The 25,240-nt window shown below is 39.9% G+C and overlaps 1 protein-coding gene across 1 annotated transcript in view; it reads left to right on the top strand.

Moving 5' to 3' along the window:
• The first annotated feature begins 2,841 nt into the window (after nucleotides 1-2,841).
• The window catches only part of spock3 (SPARC (osteonectin), cwcv and kazal like domains proteoglycan 3), a 41,348-nt gene continuing 18,949 nt past the window's right edge, over nucleotides 2,842-25,240 (top strand). The window contains exons 1-3 of the mRNA XM_061984393.1: nucleotides 2,842-2,969; nucleotides 3,138-3,266; nucleotides 24,633-24,672. Of these exons, the coding sequence (XP_061840377.1) occupies nucleotides 2,940-2,969; nucleotides 3,138-3,266; nucleotides 24,633-24,672 (199 nt within the window). The 5' untranslated portion in view covers nucleotides 2,842-2,939. The remainder of the gene's footprint in view (nucleotides 2,970-3,137; nucleotides 3,267-24,632; nucleotides 24,673-25,240) is intronic.

Below are 25,240 nucleotides of genomic sequence, written 5' to 3' on the forward strand. Positions count from 1 at the left end.
CTTACAATGACTATAACATATTGTTTTTCATGAGCTGTGTACTAGTATTATATGTCTGGGTGGGGGGTCCTACTTTGGAAATAAAGCGTATCCCTTTCAGATATCGCATTTAGTTCCCACTAAAACATTCACATGTTGCACAATGAGATGTAAACATGGGATCATGTGTACATTCCTCATACTTGCCAACCCTCCCGAATTTTCCGGGAGACTCCCGAAATTCAGCGCCTCTCCCGAAAATCTCCCGATTTTCAGCCGGAGCTGGAGGCCACGCCCCCTCCAGCTCCATGCGGACCTGAGTGAGGACAGCCTTTTTTCACGACGGGAGGACAACAAGGTGACAAGAACTAAATCATCCAGACTAGAGACAAATTGTAATATTATGTTTATCTTACCTAAAAATAAATATATTTATTAATTTTTTTTAAATAAATAAATACATTTTTACTATATTTTGCTAAAAACATCAAAATTAATTGTATTTTCTTTGTATTTTTTCTGACTCCTTATTACATCCAACATATTTGAAATAATTAATGTTATATTATCATAATAATTCATTTAAAATGACCATATTTAATTATTAAAATAATTGCTTGTTTATCAACAACTTTAGCATTTTATTCATTACATTTTGAAGCTCTCAGAAGCCAAGTTATGTTATATTCCTTAAGATTTATTTATGCAAGTTTGAAGTATCAATTATCCAAACACAGTTTTGTTTGCCATATTTTCAGGATGTAGATATATATATATATATATATATATATATATATATATATATATATATATATATATATATATATATATATATATATATATATGAAATACTTGACTTGGTGAATTCTAGCTGTCAATATACTCCCCCCCCTCTTAACCACGCCCCCAACCACGCCCCAACCCACCCCGACCACGCCCCCCACCCTCCACCCCCCCACCTCCCGAAATCGGAGCTCTCAAGGTTGGCAAGTATGACATTCCTGTAACTTTCTGTTTGTAAAATATATCTTTATTAGTATTTCTTTAAAATAATAACATCATTTCATGATTAATATTTATAAATTAAGATTAAATTAAAGAAAAAAACATTTTATTTTTCACTAAAGAAGGGTTGGGTGAATGCGCATATGAAACTGGTGGGGTTTAGTACCTCCAACAAGGTTAAGAACCACTGCTCTAAACGCTCCAAAGTGCTTCAAATGTGATGTATACGCATCAGGTCAGGAGCGACTGCAAACCCTTGTCAAATGTGCCTTCGGTCTAAACGACAATGACACCTGAATGTGACCTTTTCGTCATCTTTGGCCGAGCTACGTCATAGGCAGTAACAAGCTACATGTAGCTAAGCTATGTAGCTTAACTACATTTTCCAATAGCTTAGCTCAGCTACTTTTTTACCGAGTGTCACACCGCGGTGAGGGATGTCTTGTCTTGGTTTTTTCTGTCTTGTGATGTGCATGTTTTAGTTTGAAAAGTAACTCTCCTCTCGTTTCAGGTCCCTTGCCCTTCCTTTTGTGTCATCAGTCTGACGTCATCCCGGTTCCCTGATTGTTTCCACCTGTTCCCTATTACCCTCATGTGTCTTATAAGCCCACTCCTCCCTTTGTTCTGTGCCAGATTGTTTCGTTTATTCGTGCTCTCTAGCTTCCATGCCTTGTCTTGCCTTGCCTCGTCTTGTGACTAAGTTCCTTGATCTTGAATCCCTTCGTTACTATTTTGAGTTTTTCCTTTCTTCCTCCTCAGCAGAGTGATTTTTTGTTATTTAGTATAATCAGCCGAAGTGGTGAGTTTCAGTTATTTTTCATTCTTTCCTCAAATTTTTGAGTGACTATTTTTGTTAATACTTTATTAGATTAGTTAGTGTCGAAATTGTCATAGATATTTGTTTCTTTCTCCTGTTGGAGCGTTTTCTGTTTATACCTTTTATAGCATATACGGCGCCAATTATAGTTCGTCTTTTCCTCCGTTCGGAGTGATTTTTGGTTGTTCCTATTTTTTTTGGAACCTTTTTGCCGATTAGTTTTTTGATTAAAATCGATATTGTAATCCTTGACTTTGGAGGTGAAAGGAAGCTGTCAAAATAAAAGCCTATCTAAATTCCCTACTCTGCATCTGAGTCCTATCCTTTTACCAAGCCTGACACCGAGTAGCTTTTCCTGTAGCTTAACTACTTTTAGAGCCATGTAGTGAAAAAAAAAACGGTTTTATACTCACGTATCCTTTTTTACTTGTAGAAAACAGTTTTTTTAAACTTGTGAATTGATTTCTTAATTGGAAAAAAAAAGTTTTTTATAATTGTGTATCCTTTTTGTTCTTGCAGAAAATTATTTTTGTGCTAAGGAATTTTTTTTTTAATTGAAAATATTTGTCTTTTTTACTTGCACAGCGTTTTTTAACAAAAGAAAATCGTTTTGTTGGTTTTTTTTACTTGCAAAACATTATCTTTTTTAATGAAAGGACAGTGTTTTTGTTTCAACTTGCAAATAGTTGAGCGTGAACACAATCACGTTTGTGTGTTTGTGGACTTTTGGAGTGAATTCCGCTCCATACGAGCGCTGTCCCGGAACCAATTAAGCTGGCAAGTTGAGGTCTTACTCTACCACACCAGCAGACTACTTGATCCGTACTGTACACTCATTTTTTATAATGTTGTCCCTGGAAATACTAGACACACCAGTGGACATGTTAGTCCTTCTCTAGCCCAGAGGAGAAGGAAGGACGGTGTCAGCGCGTGTGGTGTGCACAGTGCGCGCTCCCGACACGCTGCGCACAGAGAGAGAGAGAGAGAGAGAGAGAGAGAGAGAGCGAGAGAGAGAGAGAGAGAGAGAGAGAGAGAGAGAGAGAGAGAGAGAGAGAGAGAGAGAGGGGTGTATTAGAGTGCTAATAGCAGACAGAAGACACACACACACACACACACACACACACACACGGTAGATGAGATGAGACTGTGGACGAGCGGACGTTACAAGGTATGTTTGGCAAACAAGTCAACATGTCGTCGACGTCATGTTTGTACTGTTAATATGTATTGATGTTTATATGATTGACATGTAGTGATGTTTATATGATTGACATGTAGTGATGTTTATATGATTGACATGTAGTGAGGTTATATAGTGAGGTGTTGTGTGCCGCAGATGCAGAGCGTCGCCTTGCTGTGCGTGTGCGCGTGCGCGTGCGCCGTCGGACGCGTCTCAGCTCGCTCCGACGGCGGAAATGTGCTGGACGACAAGTGGCTGAGCGGAAGATGGGATCAGTTCCGAGATGTAAGTCACTGCTGATGGCTGCTGCCTTTTTTTTTTTAAGTCACTGCTGATGGCTGCCGCCTTTTGAAAAACCTCTCGCGTGTGGATTCATTGTTAGCATCGGCACTGCGCACGCGCGCCACCGACCACGGTGGATGCGCGTCCTCACATACATGTATCCTGCTATATACATATACATATACATATATACAGGCCCGGCCCTAACCAATCTGGCGCCCTAGGCAAGACTTTAGGTGGCGCCCCCCCACATCGGCAGTGAAGTGTATATACTCACAAGAAACCGAATAGCTTTGTCTTTGACCTTTTTTTTTTTTTTACTTACAACTATACCTAATATATAAAGGGGTGGAAAAGTGACTATTACCTGCAGGGCAAACATAGCTAACCAGAAGGCAATAACAATGTAAACAAAAAACAGCTGCTTAAAAGATCTAATACAAATGTCCCTGAGGAATGTAAGGTGGGAGTACTGTAATATTGATTAGCAATTGCCGAATCATGTAACATTAGCTTAATGCTAAAAAGCCGGGTTACTATCACATTCTGTAACAGACAAATAATTTCATGTAGGCTAACGTTACCTACCTGCTACCTCTGTCTTTTCTCGTTTCTCCTCCTCTTCTTTTCTCTCTTTTCTTCCCTGGGCACTTGACAGTTTTGGCCGTTTTGACATCTTGTGTTGATTTTTTGATGTGGTGACGTCTAAAAAGAGTCATGATACGGGAAGGGAGGGGGCGCACCGTGCGGGGGGAGAGGGGGGGGCGTAATGTTGTAACAAATAATATTTCTATTAAATAGGCTTTACTTAGCATTTTAATTAACGTGGGATTATTTTTTGTATTTAGAAATAATAGTACCAACTTTTTTTTTTCTTTTTTTTTCTCCAACATTTGTGGCACTGGCGTGGCGCCCCCTGATGGACGGCGCCCTTAGCATTTGCCTATACGGCCTATGCCACGGGCCGGCCCTGCATATATACATATACATATATACATATACATTTATACATATATACATATATACATATACATATATACATATACATATACATATACATATATATACATATACATATACATATATACATATACATATATATACACATATACATATACATACACACATATATAAATATATATGTGTATGTACATATGTGTATGTGTATATGTATATGTATATGAATATATGTATATGTATATGTATATCTATTTGTATGTATATACGTATATATGTATATGTATATATATATATATATGTATATATACATATACATATATATATACATATATGCTGTACATATACATATACAGTATATACACATACTGTATACATATACATACACACATATATATAAATATACATATATATATATATATATATATATACATGTCAAACACCACCACCCCTAAATGTCACACACCATCAGCCCCACATGTGACACACCATCACTGCTACATGTCACACACCATCACCCCCACATGTCACACACCACCACCCCTACATGTCACACACCATCACCCCCATATGTCACACACCATCACCCCCACATGTCACACACCATCACCCCTACATGTCACACACCATCACCCCCACATGTCACACACCATCACCCCCACATGCCACACACCATCACCCCCACATGTCACACACCATCAGCCCTACTACATTTTTAGAAGAAAAGTATGTTTCCATATATTGGCTGCACCAAACTATAAGCCACAGTTATATACGTTCTGAAATGATTTATTTACACAGAAATACTTTGTAAATGTTTATTTACATACCTTAATAGGTGTCTGTAACACGGCAGTAAAACGGCTGATCAAACAAAACAGAAGTCATGGTCACGGACCCACTCGCTGCGCAAGCTAGCTCTCCAATCAGCTAAACAGACTCAATAACTTCATGGTGACGATTTGGAGAATTTACTGAGGAATTGTGAAAGTGAAAGAATACAAAAAGAATGCCAGTGTAAGTTAATAATACTAACACAGTCACTTGTAAACATGTTAGCATATTAGCTAATGACACTAGCTTGATTACATGAAGATAGCATGTACAAATGTGCATGAAAACACTCCTACAGACATCACACATGGGATGATTTAGTAAGTAGGAATAGTTTTAGTTATATTATAAAACTTACAATTGTTGCTCTGAGTGACGAATGAAGAATCCATACGAGTAGAAACGCTATGGACCAATAGAGGATGGAACGGCCCTTGTACTTCCAGTTGAAAGCACTAAACAGAAGGGCAGTAAGCGAACTCGTCCAAAAGATGGCGCTATAGCACAAACAACAATACGGCTTCTCAGTGTCTTTGCATGTGTTTTATGAAAACTATTTACATTACAGCCGTCTGCGGAGAAAAATCCGTAAATTAGCCGCAGGATTCAAAGCGTGGGAAAAAGCTAGCGGCTGATAGTTTGGAATTTAGGGTACATAAGATGTATAAGAATAGGTGTGTGAGTGACAAATCAAAGAGTAAATGCTTGGAATGATTCAAAAAGTGTCGGGTGTGGAGCGTGCTGTAGTACAGGTACTAGTGAGGCGGTGAAAGGATGAAGGTGGTCAGTGGATGCTGGAGTGCAGGTATTAGTGAGGCGGTGAAAGGATGAAGGTAGTCAGTGGATGCTGTAGTACAGGTACTAGTGAGGCGGTGAAAGGATGAAGGTAGTCAGTGGATGCTATAGTACAGGTATTAGTGAGGCGGTGAAAGGATGAAGGTAGTCAGTGGATGCTGTAGTACAGGTACTAGTGAGGCGGTGAAAGGATGAAGGTAGTCAGTGGATGCTGTAGTACAGGTACTAGTGAGGCGGTGAAAGGATGAAGGTAGTCAGTGGATGCTATAGTACAGGTATTAGTGAGGCGGTGAAAGGATGAAGGTGGTCAGTGAATGCTGTAGTGCAGGTACTAGTGAGGCGGTGAAAGGATGAAGGTAGTCAGTGGATGCTGTAGTACAGGTACTAGTGAGGCGGTGAAAGGATGAAGGTAGTCAGTGGATGCTGTAGTACAGGTACTAGTGAGGCGGTGAAAGGATGAAGGTAGTCAGTGGATGCTGTAGTACAGGTACTAGTGAGGTGGTGAAAGGATGAAGGTAGTCAGTGGATGCTGTAGTACAGGTATTAGTGAGGCGGTGAAAGGACGAAGGTAGTCAGTGGATGCTGTAGTACAGGTATTAGTGAGGCGGTGAAAGGATGAAGGTGGTCAGTGGATGCTGTAGTGCAGGTACTAGTGAGGCGGTGAAAGGATGAAGGTAGTCAGTGGATGCTGTAGTACAGGTACTAGTGAGGCGGTGAAAGGATGAAGGTAGTCAGTGGATGCTGTAGTACAGGTATTAGTGAGGCGGTGAAAGGATGAAGGTAGTCAGTGGATGCTGTAGTACAGGTACTCGTGAGGCGGTGAAAGGATGAAGGTAGTCAGTGGATGCTGTACTGCAGGTACTAGTGAGGCGGTGAAAGGATGAAGGTAGTCAGTGGATGCTGTAGTGCAGGTACTAGTGAGGCGGTGAAAGGATGAAGGTAGTCAGTGGATGCTGTAGTACAGGTATTAGTGAGGCGGTGAAAGGATGAAGGTAGTCAGTGGATGCTGTAGTACAGGTACTAGTGAGGCGGTGAAAGGATGAAGGTAGTCAGTGGATGCTGTAGTACAGGTACTAGTGAGGCAGTGAAAGGATGAAGGTAGTCAGTGGATGCTGTAGTACAGGTACTAGTGAGGCAGTGAAAGGATGAAGGTAGTCAGTGGATGCTGTAGTACAGGTACTAGTGAGGCGGTGAAAGGATGAAGGTAGTCAGTGGATGCTGTAGTACAGGTACTCGTGAGGCGGTGAAAGGATGAAGGTAGTCAGTGGATGCTGTAGTACAGGTACTAGTGAGGCGGTGAAAGGATGAAGGTAGTCAGTGGATGCTGTAGTACAGATACTAGTGAGGCGGTGAAAGGATGAAGGTGGTCAGTGGATGCTGTAGTACAGATACTAGTGAGGCGGTGAAAGGATGAAGGTAGTCAGTGGATGCTGTAGTACAGATACTAGTGAGGCGGTGAAAGGATGAAGGTGGTCAGTGGATGCTGTAGTACAGATACTAGTGAGGCGGTGAAAGGATGAAGGTAGTCAGTGGATGTTGTAGTACAGGTACTAGTGAGGCGGTGAAAGGATGAAGGTAGTCAGTGGATGCTGTAGTACAGGTACTAGTGAGGCGGTGAAAGGATGAAGGTGGTCAGTGGTTGCATCAGAAGATATCCTCGTGTGCTATTGTGTGTCATGGTTGTAATCATTGTTTAAAATACTAAACACCCTCATTTGTACTACATCTAGAGCGGCATGGCCAAAGTTTCCTAGAAAGCACAATAAAGTATGATCCCAAAAGTCATGAAAAGCTTCATGTTGTAATTAAACAAACAAACTTGTAGCAGATAGCAAGAATGCAATCTTACAACATGACTTTACTCAGTGACTCACCAGTTCAACAACATATTTGACTTCTTACAATTCCAATATTTACTCTTAAATGCAGCCATCAATTCCCGTGGATTGTTGAAATGTCTTCTAGTGTGAAGAAGTTTTCTCAAAGCCAAACCAAACACTGAACACATGAAACTATGGATGCCGTCGTACATTCTTGGAATGGCTAATATTGATACGGTGAAGATATTTTCCCAACAAAAACAATCAATTATTGACAAGAAAAAGAGGTGTCATAGCATCTAATAGATGGAAACCATTGGTCAGTTTTCTTGCATTTTTACAGATTTCCTCTGTAGGAAATGTTTTCCAAAGCATCTTAAAAATGGTCAAATCACTTCAACCCCCAATTTTTTTAATCCTGGCTGATATTTTCTAATTCCTCACTGGCTGCTTGTGTTTGTCAGCCATGAGACAGAAGTTCAAATGTAAACTCTGTGCTTTCATTTTGTCTAATAGTTGAGTTGTGAGCAGAATGCTAAATTGCCTGCAGACAATTAGCAATCATTTGAACTTGCTCTTACTTGCACGCCACCATACCTTTACAATAACTCACCCGTAATAACACACCTTTCACTTCTCTCAGTTTTAATGAAGGCCTTGCTGCGCACATCAAGTGGAATATATTGAACTCTTTTAAAAGCAAACCTTCTGTGTCATGTTCAGCCTTTGGAGCTCGCTGCCTTTTGAAGACACGCTCAGATGTTTTTTCTGGAGTCGTCTCTTTGTGTCAGTTGAAGGCCATGCAGGCTGTGCAGGAAGTGTGTCTGGAGGTAGTCGAGTACTTGCTTACCACAAGAGTTTTACTCCCAGTTCTTGACAGCATTGTGACTGCTCACATGGCAGCTTGTTGCGCTCCAAGAGCTTCCTGTTGACACCAATCACTGCACAGATGTTTCCTAGCAACTGATTCACACGTTAGTCAAGTGCTCACAAGCCAAAACATTAGTCATGTTTTCAGGACTTGACATGGTTTATAAACTTATTGGCTTCAGGGAGATTCAACTGACTTGTTTGAGGGGCACTTTTCCAGAAAACTAAGTGTCAGGTTCAAACACCGATGACATCTATTAGACAAGACAAGAGGCAAAGGAATCAAGCAGAGACAGGATTCAATGAGGAGAGCACGTCGACCTGTACCCTCGTACAGTGTCATCCCACGCTCTGATGAGGGAGCTCCACACCTCCTCATTTATTTGGGCATTTCCTGATTACATGGCTGCAGCTGTTTCTAAGGGGAGGGGGGGTCATAAACAGCTGCCGCACTCGGTCATAAACAGTTTAAAGAAAAGGTGCCTGGAGCGGTGTCAGGTCTGCTCCCTCTCTGCTTTGTAGATCTCGGGTCATGACAAGGTCTTCCTGCGGCTGTCCAATAGATCAAAGAAACCGACACCTCCACGTCGCATCCCATCGCACACAGTAAAGGTTTACAAGCGGCAGGCCTTTGCTTGATAAGCTTTTATCTTCTCGCAGGGCAGCCTGAACTCATGGGAGAACAAGTTGTGTGATAACTTATATACAATTATTCTGACACTAAGGACTTCTCCCTTCATGATTATAGTCTCATTTTGTATATTCCAGTACTGTAGACATTTGATGTTGGTATATGGATTTTGTCAGAGTTTAAGCACCTATTTAAAGACCATCACTCAGTATGTGTCCATGCCATACTTGCCAACCCTCCCGGATTTTCCGGGAGACTCCCGAAATTCAGCGCCTCTCCCGACAACCTCCCGGGACAAATTGTCTCCCGAAAATCTCCCGAAATTCAGGCGGAGCTGGAGGCCACGCCCCCTCCAGCTCCATGCGGACCTGAGTGACATGTTGACAGCCTGTTTTCACGTCTGCTTTCCCACAATATAAAGCATGCCTGCCCAATCACGTTATAACTGCAGAATGATGGAGGGCGAGTTCTTGGTTTCTTATGTGGGTTTATTGTTAGGCAGTTTCATTAACGTCCTCCCAGCGCGGTAACAACACACAACAACAGCAGTCAAGTTTCCGTCTACCGTAAAGCAGTTTGTCTGCTGTAAACAGCAATGTTGTGACACTTTTAAACAGGACAATACTGCCATCTACTGTACATGCATATGTGACAATAACATCTACTGTACATGCATATGTGACCCACCCATAATGTGTCACATTTTTGTGTTGATTTATTTATTTTATTTTGTGGTTTGAATTCGTTTTTGGAGCTGTCATTACACATTTATCAGTATTCACATTGGTCAGTAGGGGGCAGTAGGGCGTTTCTTCCCAATTGAATGCTATCACCTGCAGACCGGAAGTGTCTTGTCATTCTGATGAGCGCGACCAGTCTGTGAACAATTGAAACGTCCTGTGTGCTTTTTCCTCCTGTATAACAGGTTAGTTTTGGTGAATCAACTCACTGAATAATATCCATGTGATCTTTATAAGTTTAAGTACACATTCTGATGGTGGAGCCTAACTCTAAAGTGTGTGTGAGTTGTAGTTTGTATTTGTGAATGAATCCAGTGCACAGCTGCAGTAATCAATACAAAAAGGCGACGTGAGTGCGCAATGTTTATATAGGAACTTCTGTTTCTAATTCAGACTCCCAAATTAGAGCTCCCGTTTTCTTATTGGTTTTATAATGTATATTTGTATAATGTGTGTGTTCTGAAATAGTGACAGAGAATAGAACAAGGATGGACAATTCAACCCTTAACTCAACAATGAGTAGATGAGTGTTATGTGTGTGTATATGTGTAAATAAATGAACACTGAAATTCAAGTATTTCTTTTAATTATTTATATATATATATATATATATATATATATATACATATATATAAAATAAAATATATATGTATATATATATATAGCTAGAATTCACTGAAAGTCAAGTATTTATATATATATATATATATATATATATATCTTAACCACGCCCCCAACCACGCCGCCCGCCCCACCCCCGACCATCTCCATGTCAATGTTACATCTCCAGCACATGCTTTCATCTTCATGTCAATGTTACATCTCCAGCACATACTTTCATCTTCATGTCAATGTTACATCTCCAGCACATACTTTCATCTTCATGTCAATGTTACATCTCCAGCACATACTTTCATCTTCATGTCAATGTTACATCTCCAGCACATACTTTCATCTTCATGTCAATGTTACATCTCCAGCACATGCTTTCATCTTCATGTCAATGTTACATCTCCAGCACATGCTTTCATCTTCATGTCAATGTTACATCTCCAGCACATTCTTTCATCTTCATGTCAATGTTACATCTCCAGCACATTCTTTCATCTTCATGTCAATGTTACATCTCCAGCACATACTTTCATCTCCATGTCAATGTTACATCTCCAGCACATACTTTCATCTTCATGTCAATGTTACATCTCCAACACATACTTTCATCTTCATGTCAATGTTACATCTCCAGCACATACTTGCATCTTCATGTCAATGTTACATCTCCAACACATACTTTCATCTTCATGTCAATGTTACATCTCCAGCACATACTTGCATCTTCATGTCAATGTTACATCTCCAGCACATACTTTCATCTTCATGTCAATGTTACATCTCCAGCACATACTTGCATCTTCATGTCAATGTTACATCTCCAGCACATTCTTTCATCTTCATGTCAATGTTACATCTCCAGCACATTCTTTCATCTTCATGTCAATGTTACATCTCCAGCACATACTTTCATCTTCATGTCAATGTTACATCTCCAGCACATTCTTTCATCTTCATGTCAATGTTACATCTCCAGCACATACTTTCATCTTCATGTTAATGTTACATCTCCAGCACATTCTTTCATCTTCATGTCAATGTTACATCTCCAGCACATACTTTCATCTTCATGTCAATGTTACATCTCCAGCACATTCTTTCATCTTCATGTCAATGTTACATCTCCAGCACATACTTTCATCTTCATGTTAATGTTACATCTCCAGCACATTCTTTCATCTTCATGTCAATGTTACATCTCCAGCACATTCTTTCATCTTCATGTCAATGTTACATCTCCAGCACATACTTTCATCTTCATGTCAATGTTACATTTCCAGCACATTCTTTCATCTTCCCCGCCCTCAGTGGGCCTCCTCCTAAGTGTTCTAGGTAGGATCCTGGCCGCTGACTTCATGGCAGTCCTGTACGGAGAGAGCCCCTTGGACTATGTGTGCCGTCACACCTCAGTGTTGTCAGACATTGCAGTTTAGTGATGTTTGGCCATGTGAGGGAAGCAGAAAGATCATGTTTTGTGTTTCTATGAACACACGCGTTGGCTTCCTCTCTGCTTGCTGTGTTTGTCAGAAAGAGCTAATTATAGTCTCATGTTTTCACATGACTGGTGTGTGGGATGGTACCGTTCACATTTGAGAATCGTACTCAACGGTACCAATTGTCATTACTTGTGTGTGTGTTGATAAATATCAATGTTTTTCATAGTATAATCTAGTTTTTTTTATTGCAGCATTGAAAAATGAGCTGACTATAACTGCTGTCCAGTGGGTTGATCATCTTTTATTATCACACTTCTGAGATGCAGTTGCAAGTCCAAGACATTAGATGGCAGTAGTGTTCAGTTTATGTTGCACCCAAAAAGTGTTAACACTGTAAGTGTTGTACTTATTACGTTTCTTTGTAACGTGCATCTTCGTTGTAGTTTTCCTTAACAAATTTAAAGGTGTTAAAATTGCCATGTAAAATCGCCAATGCTATATTAGCAACAAGCTAGCACATTTAAAAAAAAAAAAAAAAAAAAAAGGTGAAGCCTTACTTTTCTTACATTGTAGCAATTTTTGAGTCAGTTTCTTTGTTGGCATTGGAAATGACAAGATCACCTGAAGGGAGTTTGGCTGTGTCCACTCTCAGTGCTGCTGGAGTGATCGCCAGGTGGCACCGTCGGATTTTGTGTGAATCGGTCGGTGCCAAAAAGTACCGGAATGGGTCCGTTTTGATGAGTTGTTTAGTGATTAGACAAACAATCTCTTCTGGCCAACGAGGTGCTAAGTGACTAGCGATGTGAATACATTTTGTTGACAGTAGCTAGCTTTCTTCTTTTCTTTTTTTTTTACACACGCCTTTGCCGGTCCCCAAAAGGCGTACACAACATTTTGTGGGGATTCGGCTAAACACCCTGAAGTTACGGAGCTGTGCGAGAAATTTCAAGTCAAAGTGATTTATGGGGCCATTTTGCAGTGGATCTGTCAGGAAATGAAAGGCAACAAAATTAGCGAAGAATAACAAAAGAAACGTCCAAATTGTCCTCATTTTCGAAATAAACTAAAGAAAGAAAGAAAGAAAGAAAGAAAGAAAGAAAGAAAGCTAGCTAGCTAGGACCGTCTCCATTGGCTAACTTTGATACAATTTGTACATTAAAGATACAAGAAGCGACGCAATGTTAGGTCCATTCAATTTCAAGCATAAAAATGTCCAAATGAAAACATACCACAGTAGTATCGACCACTAGACGATACCAAAGCAATGTTCAGTATCGTGTTGACTGATTGGTTCAGCTTTGATCAGTATTACTAACATTAGCATGCTCATTTCTTTTGTGCCAATTTTACATCCGAGCGCCCCAGGGTCATATAACGTAGTACTCCACACATGCTAACTGCTAGCATTGGCGAGCTAACTTTGTAGCCAATCTGAATGCTTCTGAATGCCATGTAAGTTGCTACATGCTAACTACTTGCATGCTAACTTCTTTGTTTTAGCTCAGTTTGCATGCATACGCTTCACAGTCATACAACTTGGTACTTGACATGTTCTAAATGTCAGCATGCTAACCTTAGCATTCAAGTTTGGCTTGTGCATGTCAGTATCCACACCACATTTCTCCCGAAACTGCATTTTCTATTTTTTGTGTGGAGCATTCTAATCCGGAATGTGGTTTTTTTGTTTGTTTTTTTGTCTTCAGAATGGACAATGGGCCAATAAAAAAACACTTGCTTTAACAGATCGAGCCTTAAGTACTGCAAATTCTGGACCATAAGCCGCAACTTTTTTTCCCCCACGCTTTGAACCCTGCGGTTTATTTATGGATTTTTCTTTTGCTAACGGCCGTGCTGTTTAGTCCTTGATAGTTTTCATTGACCCCAAGCAGAGACACTGAAACGTTTCTGTTAGTGTTTGTGCTATGGCGCCATCTTTTGGACGAGTTCGCTCACTGTTACGGGTCCATGGCGTTTGTAAGTTTTGCAATATAACTAAAACAATTCATACTTATCAAAACGTCCCATGTGTGATGTCTGTAGGAGTGTTTTCTTGCATATTTGTACGTGCTATCGTAATGTAATCAAGCTAGCGTCGTTAGTATTAGCTAATATGCTAACACATTTACGCGTGTCTGTGTTAGTATTATTAACTTACAATGGCATTGTTTTTGTGTTGGTTCAGTTTCGTAAATTCACCAAAACATCACCGTGGAGTTATTGAGTCTGTTTAGCTGATTGGAGAGCTAGCTTTCCGCAGCTAGTGGGTCCATGACCATGACTTTGTCACGTTCGGGGCGCATGATGATGCGGGGTTTTGTTCTCCCAAGATGCAAAGGACGAATCCGGACAGGACTTGCAGGTAACACTTGATTTAATAATAAAACAACACAAAACAGGTACAAAACAGAAAACAAACCGACTGGAAAAGGTGCCGAGCGCACCGGAAGCTAAGGCTACAACTTAGCAAAGACTATGACACTTAGCAGGGGCTAGGAGACAAACAAAAACTCACGTAGCAGTCGTGTGACGCAAATAAAGAAACCAGGCTGAATGACTGGAAAAGGCAGGCTTAAATAATGTCAGTGATTACAACAGGTGCGCGTCAGAAACACAAGCCGCAGGTGGAATTAATATGGTAACCAACTCAAAGGTGCACAGACAGGAACAAAATGAGTCCAAGACTAACAGAAAACAAATGTGACCCGAAAACCCAAACAGAAATATGATCCGGGCAGCGGATCATAACAGACTTCTGTTTTGTTTGATCAGCCGTTTTACTGCCTTGTTACACACACTGTTTGGAAACAACTAAGGTATGTAAATAAACATTTATGTGTAAATAACTCATTTCACAATGTATATATATACCGTATTTTCCGGAGTATAAGTCGCTCCTGAGTATAAGTCGCACTGGCCAAAAATGCATAATAAAGAAGGAAAAAAACATATTTAAGTCGCATTTTTTGGGGAAATGTATTTGATAAAAGCCAACAGCAAGAATAGACATTTGAAAGGCAATTTAAAATAAATGAAGAATAGTGAACAACAGGCTGAATAAGTGTACGTTATATGAGGCATAAACAGTGTCCACGCGTTCCTTTTTTTAACTGAATTATTTACTACTCAGTGGCCTAGTGGTTAGAGTGTCCGTCCTGAGATCGGTAGGTTGGGAGTTCAAATCCCGGCCGAGTCATACCAAAGACTATAAAAAAAGGGACCCATTACCTCCCTGCTTGGCACTCAGCATCAAGGGTTGGAATTGGGGGTTAAATCACCAAAATGATTCCCGGGCGCAGCCACCGCTGCTGCCCACTGCTCCCCTCACCTCCCAGGGGGTGATCAAGGGTGATGGGTCAAATGCAGAGAATAATTTCGCCACACCTAGTGTGTGTGTGACAATCAACAATCATTGGTACTTTAACTTTAACTTTAACTTTATTTAAAATTACAGGCGTTTTTGCAGCAGGCTCAATGTTTTCACGCTCATTTGTCCTTTCCGTTAGATCTCTGAAAGGTAGTCCTTTCCCACAGTGTTTCTTTGTACTTTTTGAGTTCTCTGCTGCCGATTCACGCTTTGAAGTTGTCAGTTGATGTCGCTCGTAACCGTCCATCCTATGGGATGCCTTCTTTCCACTCTGTGGCAGGTGAGGTAAGATGGATGGTGCATGGGATTCTTTACAGGTCGTCCCGAGAGGGAAAAATTGAAAAACTATTGAGAGATTTGAGGGCTACAACTACAAGTAATGTTTGATTACAACAAAGGAGACTCGCAGACAGCATTTTACGACTGTCTTGAAAAGTTGATTAAATGGCAACGTGAAAATGATAGGGTTTATTGGTTTTTAAAAACCCAACCGTTAAGTGCAAATTTAAATGAAACCGGTTTTCGAAAATAGCCTTTATACCGTATGTTATTGTTGTGCAACGACAACAACTTCAGCTGTCCAACGTTATTCGGTAAAAATTCAACGGGTTCAACATTAGCATGGACGGTATAGCCAAGTTGTGGTTAAGAAGGTGGATTTTTGTTCCTTATATTTACCAGAAACGAAGTGATCCGAACACACGACCCGGGATTTTGGGGGACTCCAGTGAGAACCGTCCTGGTTTTCCCGGTGTAAAGCTGCGAGCCATTTGTCTCGTCTCTGTGGGCTTTTAGCACGCTTTGGCAGAACAAAATACCACCTTTGTTTTCCCTGTTTCCAGTTGTGGTTTGCACAACCAAAAACAACAACCGTTTTTTGGCATTTTGGAGGCAGAATGACGGGTTTAATCAGCGCAGGTCGACAGGTTAAAGAGTAATGGCGACGGTTTGTTTTCAACGCCAGTCAGGTTGCTATGGCTCCAAGAACCCGTATGTAGCTCAGTTGCCCGGATGTCGGCCCTGCCCTATAGTCCAATGCGGCTTATATATGGAAAAATACAATTTTCTTCTAAAATGTAGTGGGTTCCTTTGAGACACATTCACTTTGCAATTGAGTCAGACCTCCATGACAGACCCACCTGACCACATGTCAAAGGTCAAAGCCCCCCCCTGTGTGTTTGTCTTATGGAGGGTGAAGCATGCAAAGAAGGTATGGACCTGGAGGCCTTTTTCCACATCAGAGCACCTCATTGTGGAGCAGAGCGTGTTGTGATGTGTTGTGTTGTGTTGTGTTGTGTTGTGTTGTGTTGTGTTGTGCGTGCTGCAGCCAGACGGGCGAGTGCAAGGAGAACATGCACATGTTAGAGTGAGGAAAGAAGTGAAGGAGCACAATGAGTGGGAGTGAAGGTAAGGTTATTAAAAGCTGGCTCAGAGATGCAAGATGAATGAGGAAGGAGCTAATGGCCTTGAGAGTGTTTGTGTGCATGCTGAGACATTGTTGAATGGAAGCAGAGAGAGAGAGAGAGGAAGAAGATGGAGAGATAAAGTGAATAGATGCTATTTTTACAGCACACTCAGGAGGCCATTAGAGCTCCTGGTGGAGACTTTGGGCTTTTCTTCGCTTTCAGAAGTGGGCGGAGGGTTTGTCTTTGTAACCTTCACTAAGTGTGGACATGATTTGTTTGTTTGCTGTGATCATTCCATTCAGGCAGGGGTGTCCTTACTTTGTCTGCAGGCCAAGTGGAGGGCATCACTCATATTCTTACTCCCTCCCAGGTCTTCTTCTCGTTAACAACCATGCCAAAATAAGGCCGTCAGAACTAACAAATAAAAGAAAAGACATTGATTTCACATACTTTATCAGAAATAATCACACCTAATTGGCCTCACAAACTCTGAGGGAATAAAGTTTCTTTTGAAGCCAAGACTCCATGAACCTCTTCCATCAAATGCTGGCCGTCTCATGCTGCTTCCTTTATTCCGTCACATATTAATTGTCCCCCCCAACAATGTGACCAAACAAGAACAAAAAAATATGTTCCCCTCCAATTGACATGGGTTTTGTAACAAAAAAATAAAGTCAACATATACTTGCATGAAATAACCAAAGGAAATACATTTTTAATCACATTATATGTAAATATGAACTTACATTTATACATTGTATTTATTTATTCTAACCAACTATGAAATGATATAACATATACAATGTGCTTCTGTCAGCAGCTACACATAAATATCATTTATATTGACTTATTGATGAAAGAGACAAGTTAATGAATATAAGAATATAAGTTGATGACTTGCATTGATTGGAATCAGACAGTAGTGATGATAACCTCCACATTTGACAATGGACAACAAAAAGTCCTCCTTCCTGTCCAATACCACATGAAAGAGCTTGCTTTCTGTTCAAGGCTGTGGTATTACTGATTACAAGTGCCTTGGTCTGACTACGGTCCCTTTGAAAGAATCCTAAGAACCGCCATAATGTGGAGGTAACTTCTCTTGTTTTATCCACTTTACTTTCTCTTCTCACTCCATGCAAAGAAGCAACCGCCAGACAACCAAACTTGATAGTTGATACTGTTACGTGATTGGCTGTTGGCGTGTCACTGATCAGTCATCACTTCCTGCCCTGGCTGGGTTAGCGAGTGCCTTTGTTCATGCAACCAACTTTGCTTTGCAACTTCCTGTTTCTTCCAACAAATAAAAAAAAATGTACCATATTTTCCGGACTGTAGCGTGCACTGGTATATAAGCCAAATTAAAAACAAACAAAAAAAGATAGTTTCCATATATTAGCCGCACCAGACAATTTTAGAAATGTTTATTTACATACCTTAATTGTTTCCAAACAGTGTCTGTAACACGGCAGTAAAACGGCTGATCAAACAAAACAGAAGTCATGGTCGTGGACCCACTAGCTGTGCAAGCTAGCTCTCCAATCAGCTAAACACACTCAATAACTCCACGCTGACGTTTTGGTGAAATTACCGAGGAATTTATGAAAGCGAAACAATGCAAAAATAATGTAAGTTAATAATACTAACACAGACACTTGTAAACGTAATAGCATTTTAGCTATGCTAACAATGTTAGTATCATTGCATACTGATAGCACGTACAAATATGCATGAAAACACTCCTACAGACATCACACATGGGACGCTTTAGTAAGTATGAATAGTTTTAGTTATATTGTAAAACTTACAAACGTTGCTTGGAGTGATGAATGAAGAATCTGTACGAGTAGAAACGCTTCTACTTCCGGTTCAAAGCTTCCAAGAGCAGGAACTCTTATTGCAGTGAGCAAACTCATCCAAAAGATGGCGCCGTGGCACAAACAGTAACACAACGTTTAAGCGTCTTAAGCGTTTAATGAAAACTATTTACATTATGGCAGTCAGCGGAAAAAATATAATCCACAAATTAGCAGCACAGTTTTAGAAGCCGCAGGGTTCAAAGTGTAGGAAAAAAGTAGCGTTTTATAGTCTGGAAATTGACGGTATATATGGAATGTTTTATGTTTGATATTGATTTGGTATATATGGTATATGGATATGGTTTTATGGCCCCGCCCTACACTTAAAATGAGCTGTATTGTAATGTAAATTATTATATTCTAATGTCAGTGGAAGGAAAACAGACGCACTTTGTCAGACATTAGGGACTAAAGTGCAGTGGAAATGGTACATCAGTAAAGGACAAGAAGGAGGCACTAATAAGAGTGCAGGAATCAAAAAGCCAAGAGTTGACCCTGATGACATCATAAATAGGGGGGGGGGGGGGGGGGGGACAGGAAAGAGGGGGGAGGAGAGGTTTGACATTAAAATGTTGTCCTTTTGGAACAGAATAGAAGTTGTGTGGCACACACGTTCATGTAAGCACAGAAATGAATATTAGTTGTGTGTTCATGTAAGCACAGAAATGAATATTAGTTGTGTGTTCATGTAAGCACAGAAATGAATATTAGTTGTGTGTTCATGTAAGCACAGAAATGAATATTAGTTGTGTGTTCATGTAAGCACAGAAATGAATATTAGTTGTGTGTTCATGTAAGCACAGAAATGAATATTAGTTGTGTGTTCATGTAAGCACAGAAATGAATATAAGTTGTGTGTTCATGTAAGCACAGAAATGAATATTAGTTGTGTGTTCATGTAAGCACAGAAATGAATATAAGTTGTGTGTTCATGTAAGCACACACCACTGAGATGATGTCAGGAACTGCAAATGAAAAAAGTAAATGAGGAAATGATGACTAATTAGTGTTTATGAAGTCAATGAATGAATGAAAGTGGACTATGAGAGGAAGAAGCAGACACATCAATAAATACTTTGGCAACTGTCCATCAATAAATAGATGAATAAATACTATGACAACTGTCCATAAATAACGAGCACTGATGCAGGTGTGAATATTTACTGCAAAGGGTGACAAAATTTGCGATTCTTATTCATCATGATTCTTACTTTTCAACAATCTTTTTTTTTTTTTTTTTACAAGAATCAGTTTTTAAAAAGACGTTTTTAGGCCATCTCTATGCAACCAGAAACATCTTTTATATCCTGCAACCTGTTTTGAAATAGTTTCAATATAAGTATTATAACAAATACCGTATTTTCCGGACTGTAGAGTACATGACACACACACTCTCATTTTACTGTAGAGTACATGACACACACACTCATTTTACTGTAGAGCACATGACACACACACTCTCATTTTACTGTAGAGTACATGACACACACACTCTCATTTTACTGTAGAGCACATGACACACACACTCTCATTTTACTGTAGAGTACATGACACACACACTCTCATTTTACTGTCAAGTACATGACACACTCTCATTTTACTGTCGAGTACATGACACACACTCTCATTTTACTGTAGAGTACATGACACACACACTCTCATTTTACTGTCGAGTACATGACACACACTCATTTTACTGTAGAGTACATGACACACACACTCTCATTTTACTGTCGAGTACATGACACACACACTCTCATTTTACTGTAGAGTACATGACACACACACTCTCATTTTACTGTCAAGTACATGACACACTCTCATCTTACTGTCGAGTACATGACACACACTCATTTTACTGTAGAGCACATGACACACACACTCTCATTTTACTGTCGAGTACATGACACACACACTCTCATTTTACTGTAGAGTACATGACACACACACTCTCATTTTACTGTCAAGTACATGACACACTCTCATCTTACTGTCGAGTACATGACACACACTCATTTTACTGTAGAGTACATGACACACACACTCTCATTTTACTGTAGAGTACATGACACACACACTCTCATTTTACTGTAGAGTACATGACACACACACTCTCATTTTACTGTAGAGTACATGACACACACTCATTTTACTGTAGAGCACATGACACACACACTCTCATTTTACTGTCAAGTACATGACACACTCTCATTTTACTGTCGAGTACATGACACACTCTCATTTTACTGTAGAGTACATGACACACACACTCTCATTTTACTGTAGAGTACATGACACACACACTCTCATTTTACTGTAGAGTACATGACACACACTCATTTTACTGTAGAGCACATGACACACACACTCTCATTTTACTGTCAAGTACATGACACACTCTCATTTTACTGTCGAGTACATGACACACACACTCTCATTTTACTGTCGAGTACATGACACACACACTCTCATTTTACTGTAGAGTACATGACACACACACTCTCATTTTACTGTAGAGTACATGACACACACACTCTCATTTTACTGTCGAGTACATGACACACACACTCTCATTTTACTGTCGAGTACATGACACACACACTCTCATTTTACTGTAGAGTACATGACACACACACTCTCATTTTACTGTAGAGTACATGACACACACTCTCAGAGTCATTTGACAAGGAAAACATATTTTCCATATGTTAGTCACAGCGGACTATAAGTCACAGATATGTTCTTTGTGAAATTGGTTATTTACACAGAAAGAATGTGTAAATGTTTATTTACATACTGTGAGGGGGTGTGGCCTGCGGACCTGCAGCGAGGGGGGGGGTGTGCCGGGGCTGGCTCCGAGATCGGCGACAGGTGCGTAGATGGCCCACCTGGGCGCGTTTATCTGATCACCTGTCACTCTATAAAAGGGCAGCAGCCGGGAAGGAAGAGGTGGGAGAAGTTGGTGTTGTTGATGGTGAAGAGAAAACCCGAGCACGAGCACGAGCGAGACGGAAACGGAGACGTAAACGAGAGCGGATGGCTGAAAAGCAACCCGAGGAGCGAGACCATCACGAGAGGCGATTGCTGAAAAGTAGAGCGATAAGTTTATTGCAAAATAAACCAAATCATAAAACCGTCAAGCCTGTCATGTCCCTTCTGGGTGGTCCGATGAACCCTGAGGTGCAAGACCTCCACACATACCTTCATTGTTTCCAATCACTTACTTGTTGTGGTATCACTTACTTGTTGTGGTATCACTTACTAGTTGTGGTATCACTTGTTGCAGTATCACTTAGTTATTGTGGTATCACTTACTAGTTGTGGTATCACTTGCTGTGGTATCACTTACTTGTTGTGGTATCACTTGTTGTGGTATCACTTACTAGTTGTGGTATCACTTACTAGTTGTAGTATCACTTGTTGCGGTATCACTTACTTGTTGTGGTGTCACTTACTAGTTGTGGTATCACTTGTTGCGGTATCACTTGTTGGGGTATCGCTACTAACTTTCATCCAACTGTCATCCAACTGTCATCCAACTGTCATCCAACTTTCATCCCACTTTCATCCAACTTTTATCCAACTTTCATCCAACTTTCATCCCACTTTTATCCAACTTTCATCCAACTTTCATCCAACATTCATCCCACTTTCATCCAACTTTCATCCAACTGTCATCCAACTGTCATCCAACTGTCATCCCACTTTCATCCAACTTTTATCCAACTTTTATCCCACTTTCATCCCACTTTCATCCAACTTTCATCCAACTTTTATCCAACTTTCATCCAACTTTCTTCCAACTTTTATCCAACTTTCATCCCACTTTCATCCAACTTTCATCCAATTTTCATCCAACTTTCATCCAACTTTTATCCAACTTTCATCCAACTTTCATCCAACTTTTATCCAACTTTCATCCAACTGTCATCCAACTTTTATCCAACTTTTATCCCACTTTCATCCCACTTTCATCCAACTTTCATCCAACTTTTATCCAACTTTCATCCAACTTTCTTCCAACTTTTATCCAACTTTCATCCAACTTTCATCCAACTTTCATCCAATTTTCATCCAACTTTCATCCAACCTTTATCCAACTTTCATCCAACTTTTATCCAACTTTCATCCAACTGTCATCCAACTTTTATCCAACTTTAATCCAACTTTCATCCAACTTTCATCCAACTTTCATCGAACATTTATCCAACTTTCATCCAACTTTCATCCAACTTTTATCCAACTTTAATCCAACTTTCATTCCACTTTCATCCAACTTTCATCCAACTTTTATCCAACTTTCATCCAACTTTCATCCAATTGTCATCCAACTTTCATCCCACTGTCATCCAACTTTTATCCAACTTTAATCCAACTTTCATCCAACTTTCATCCAACTTTCATCAAACATTTATCCAACTTTCATCCAACTTTCATCCAACTTCTATCCAACTTTAATCCAACTTTCATTCCACTTTCATCCAACTTTCATCCAACTTTTATCCAACTTTCATCCAACTTTCATCCAATTGTCATCCAACTTTCATCCCACTTTCATCCAACTTTCATCCAATTTTCATTCAACTTTTATCCAACTTTCATCCAACTTTTATCCAACTTTCATCCAACTTTCATCCCACTTTTATCCAACTTTAATCCAACTTTTATTCCACTTTCATTCCACTTTCATCCAACTTTCATCCAATTGTCATCCAACTTTCATCCAATTGTCATCCAACTTTCATCCAACTTTCATCCAATTTTCATTAAACTTTTATCCAACTTTCATCCAACTTTCATCCAACTTTCATCCAATTTTTATCCAACTTTCATCCAACTTTCATCCAACTATCATCCAACTGTCATCCAACTGTCATCCAACTGTCATCCAACTTTCACCCCACTTTCATTCAACTTTTATCCAACTTTCATCCAACTTTCATCCCACTTTTATCCAACTTTCATCCAAATTTCATCCCACTTTCATCCAACTATCATCCAACTGTCACCCAACTGTCATCCAACTGTCATCCAACTTTCATCCCACTTTCATCCCACTTTCATCCAACATTCATCCCACTTTTATCCCACTTTCATCCCACTTTCATCCAACTTTCATCCAACTTTTATCCAACTTTCATCCAACTTTTATCCAACTTTTATCCAACTTTCATCCAACTTTCATCCAACTTTCATCCAACTTTCATCCCACTTTCATCCAACTGTCATCCAACTTTCATCCCACTTTCATCCAACTTTCATCCAACTTTTATCCAACTTTCATCCAATTGTCATCCAACTTTCATCCCATTTTCATCCAACTTTCATCCAATTTTCATTCAACTTTTATCCAACTTTCATCCAACTTTTATCCAACTTTCATCCAACTTTCATCCCACTTTCATCCCACTTTCATCCCACTTTCATCCAACTATCATCCAACTGTCATCCAACTGTCATCCAACTTTCATCCCACTTTCATCCAACTTTCATCCCACTTTCATTCAACTGTCATCCTACTGTCATCCAACTTTCATCCCACTTTCATTCAACTTTTATTCAACTTTCATCCCACTTTTATCCAACTTTCATCCAACTTTCACCCAACTTTCATCCCACTTTCATCCAACTATCATCCAACTGTCACCCAACTGTCATCCAACTGTCATCCAACTTTCATCCCACTTTCATCCAACTTTTATCCAACTTTTATCCCACTTTCATCCCACTTTCATCCAACTTTCATCCAACTTTTATCCAACTTTCATCCAACTTTCATCCAACTTTCATCCAACTTTTATCCAACTGTCATCCAACTTTCATCCCACTTTCATCCAACTTTCATCCCACTTTCATCCAACTTTCATCCAACGTTGTGATAAAGGAAGCCAGTGAACAAGTCCAATCTTCTTAAAACAATGTGTGCTATGTTCTTCTCCTACATTGCCCTCCATGAAGGAAGTGGAGGTTTGTATGGAACATTCCAGAACATGTTTGTCTTCCAGCTGCTTGTTGTGATGGTTGTTGTGCTCCACCTCCTTACAGGAGCCTGGAAGCTGGACTCCATCCAAGGCTTTGGACCAAGGTGAGTGTCCACCATTGCAAGTTGCTAGCATGTGTTCACCATGTGAGCATTAATGTGTTCCAGAATGTTGTGACAATGAAAGCCTTACATGTGAAATCTATGACTTATTTTGACTTGGGGGACGCCTTAATGCTTCAGAAAATACTGTAATGGTTTTGAAATGTAAAATATTAAAAATGCTGTGACATTTTAGTGAGATGGAGAAGATGTCCATAAACAGAATGAAAGGAAGCAGCATGACAAAGATCACGTTGATGGTTGGAGTCTGCTGGCAGTGAGGAGCAAGTAGCAAGTCCACTCTGATCCTTCATTATCTCTCCAACTTGGCTGATGGACTTAATGGGAATCAGGAGGACCTGCTGCTCAGTCACATGCTCTTCTTCCTTGGCAAACACACTCACATGTTCCCTTTGGCTTCACTGAGTCTTACATTATATACACACACACACACACACATACTAATATACACATATATATATATATATATATATATATATATATATATATATATATACATATATATATATATATATATATAGAGAGAGAGAGAGAGAGAGAGAGAGAGAGA

This window comes from Nerophis lumbriciformis, linkage group LG25 (assembly GCF_033978685.3).
Source record: "Nerophis lumbriciformis linkage group LG25, RoL_Nlum_v2.1, whole genome shotgun sequence".
NCBI classification, from domain to species: Eukaryota; Metazoa; Chordata; class Actinopteri; order Syngnathiformes; family Syngnathidae; genus Nerophis; species Nerophis lumbriciformis.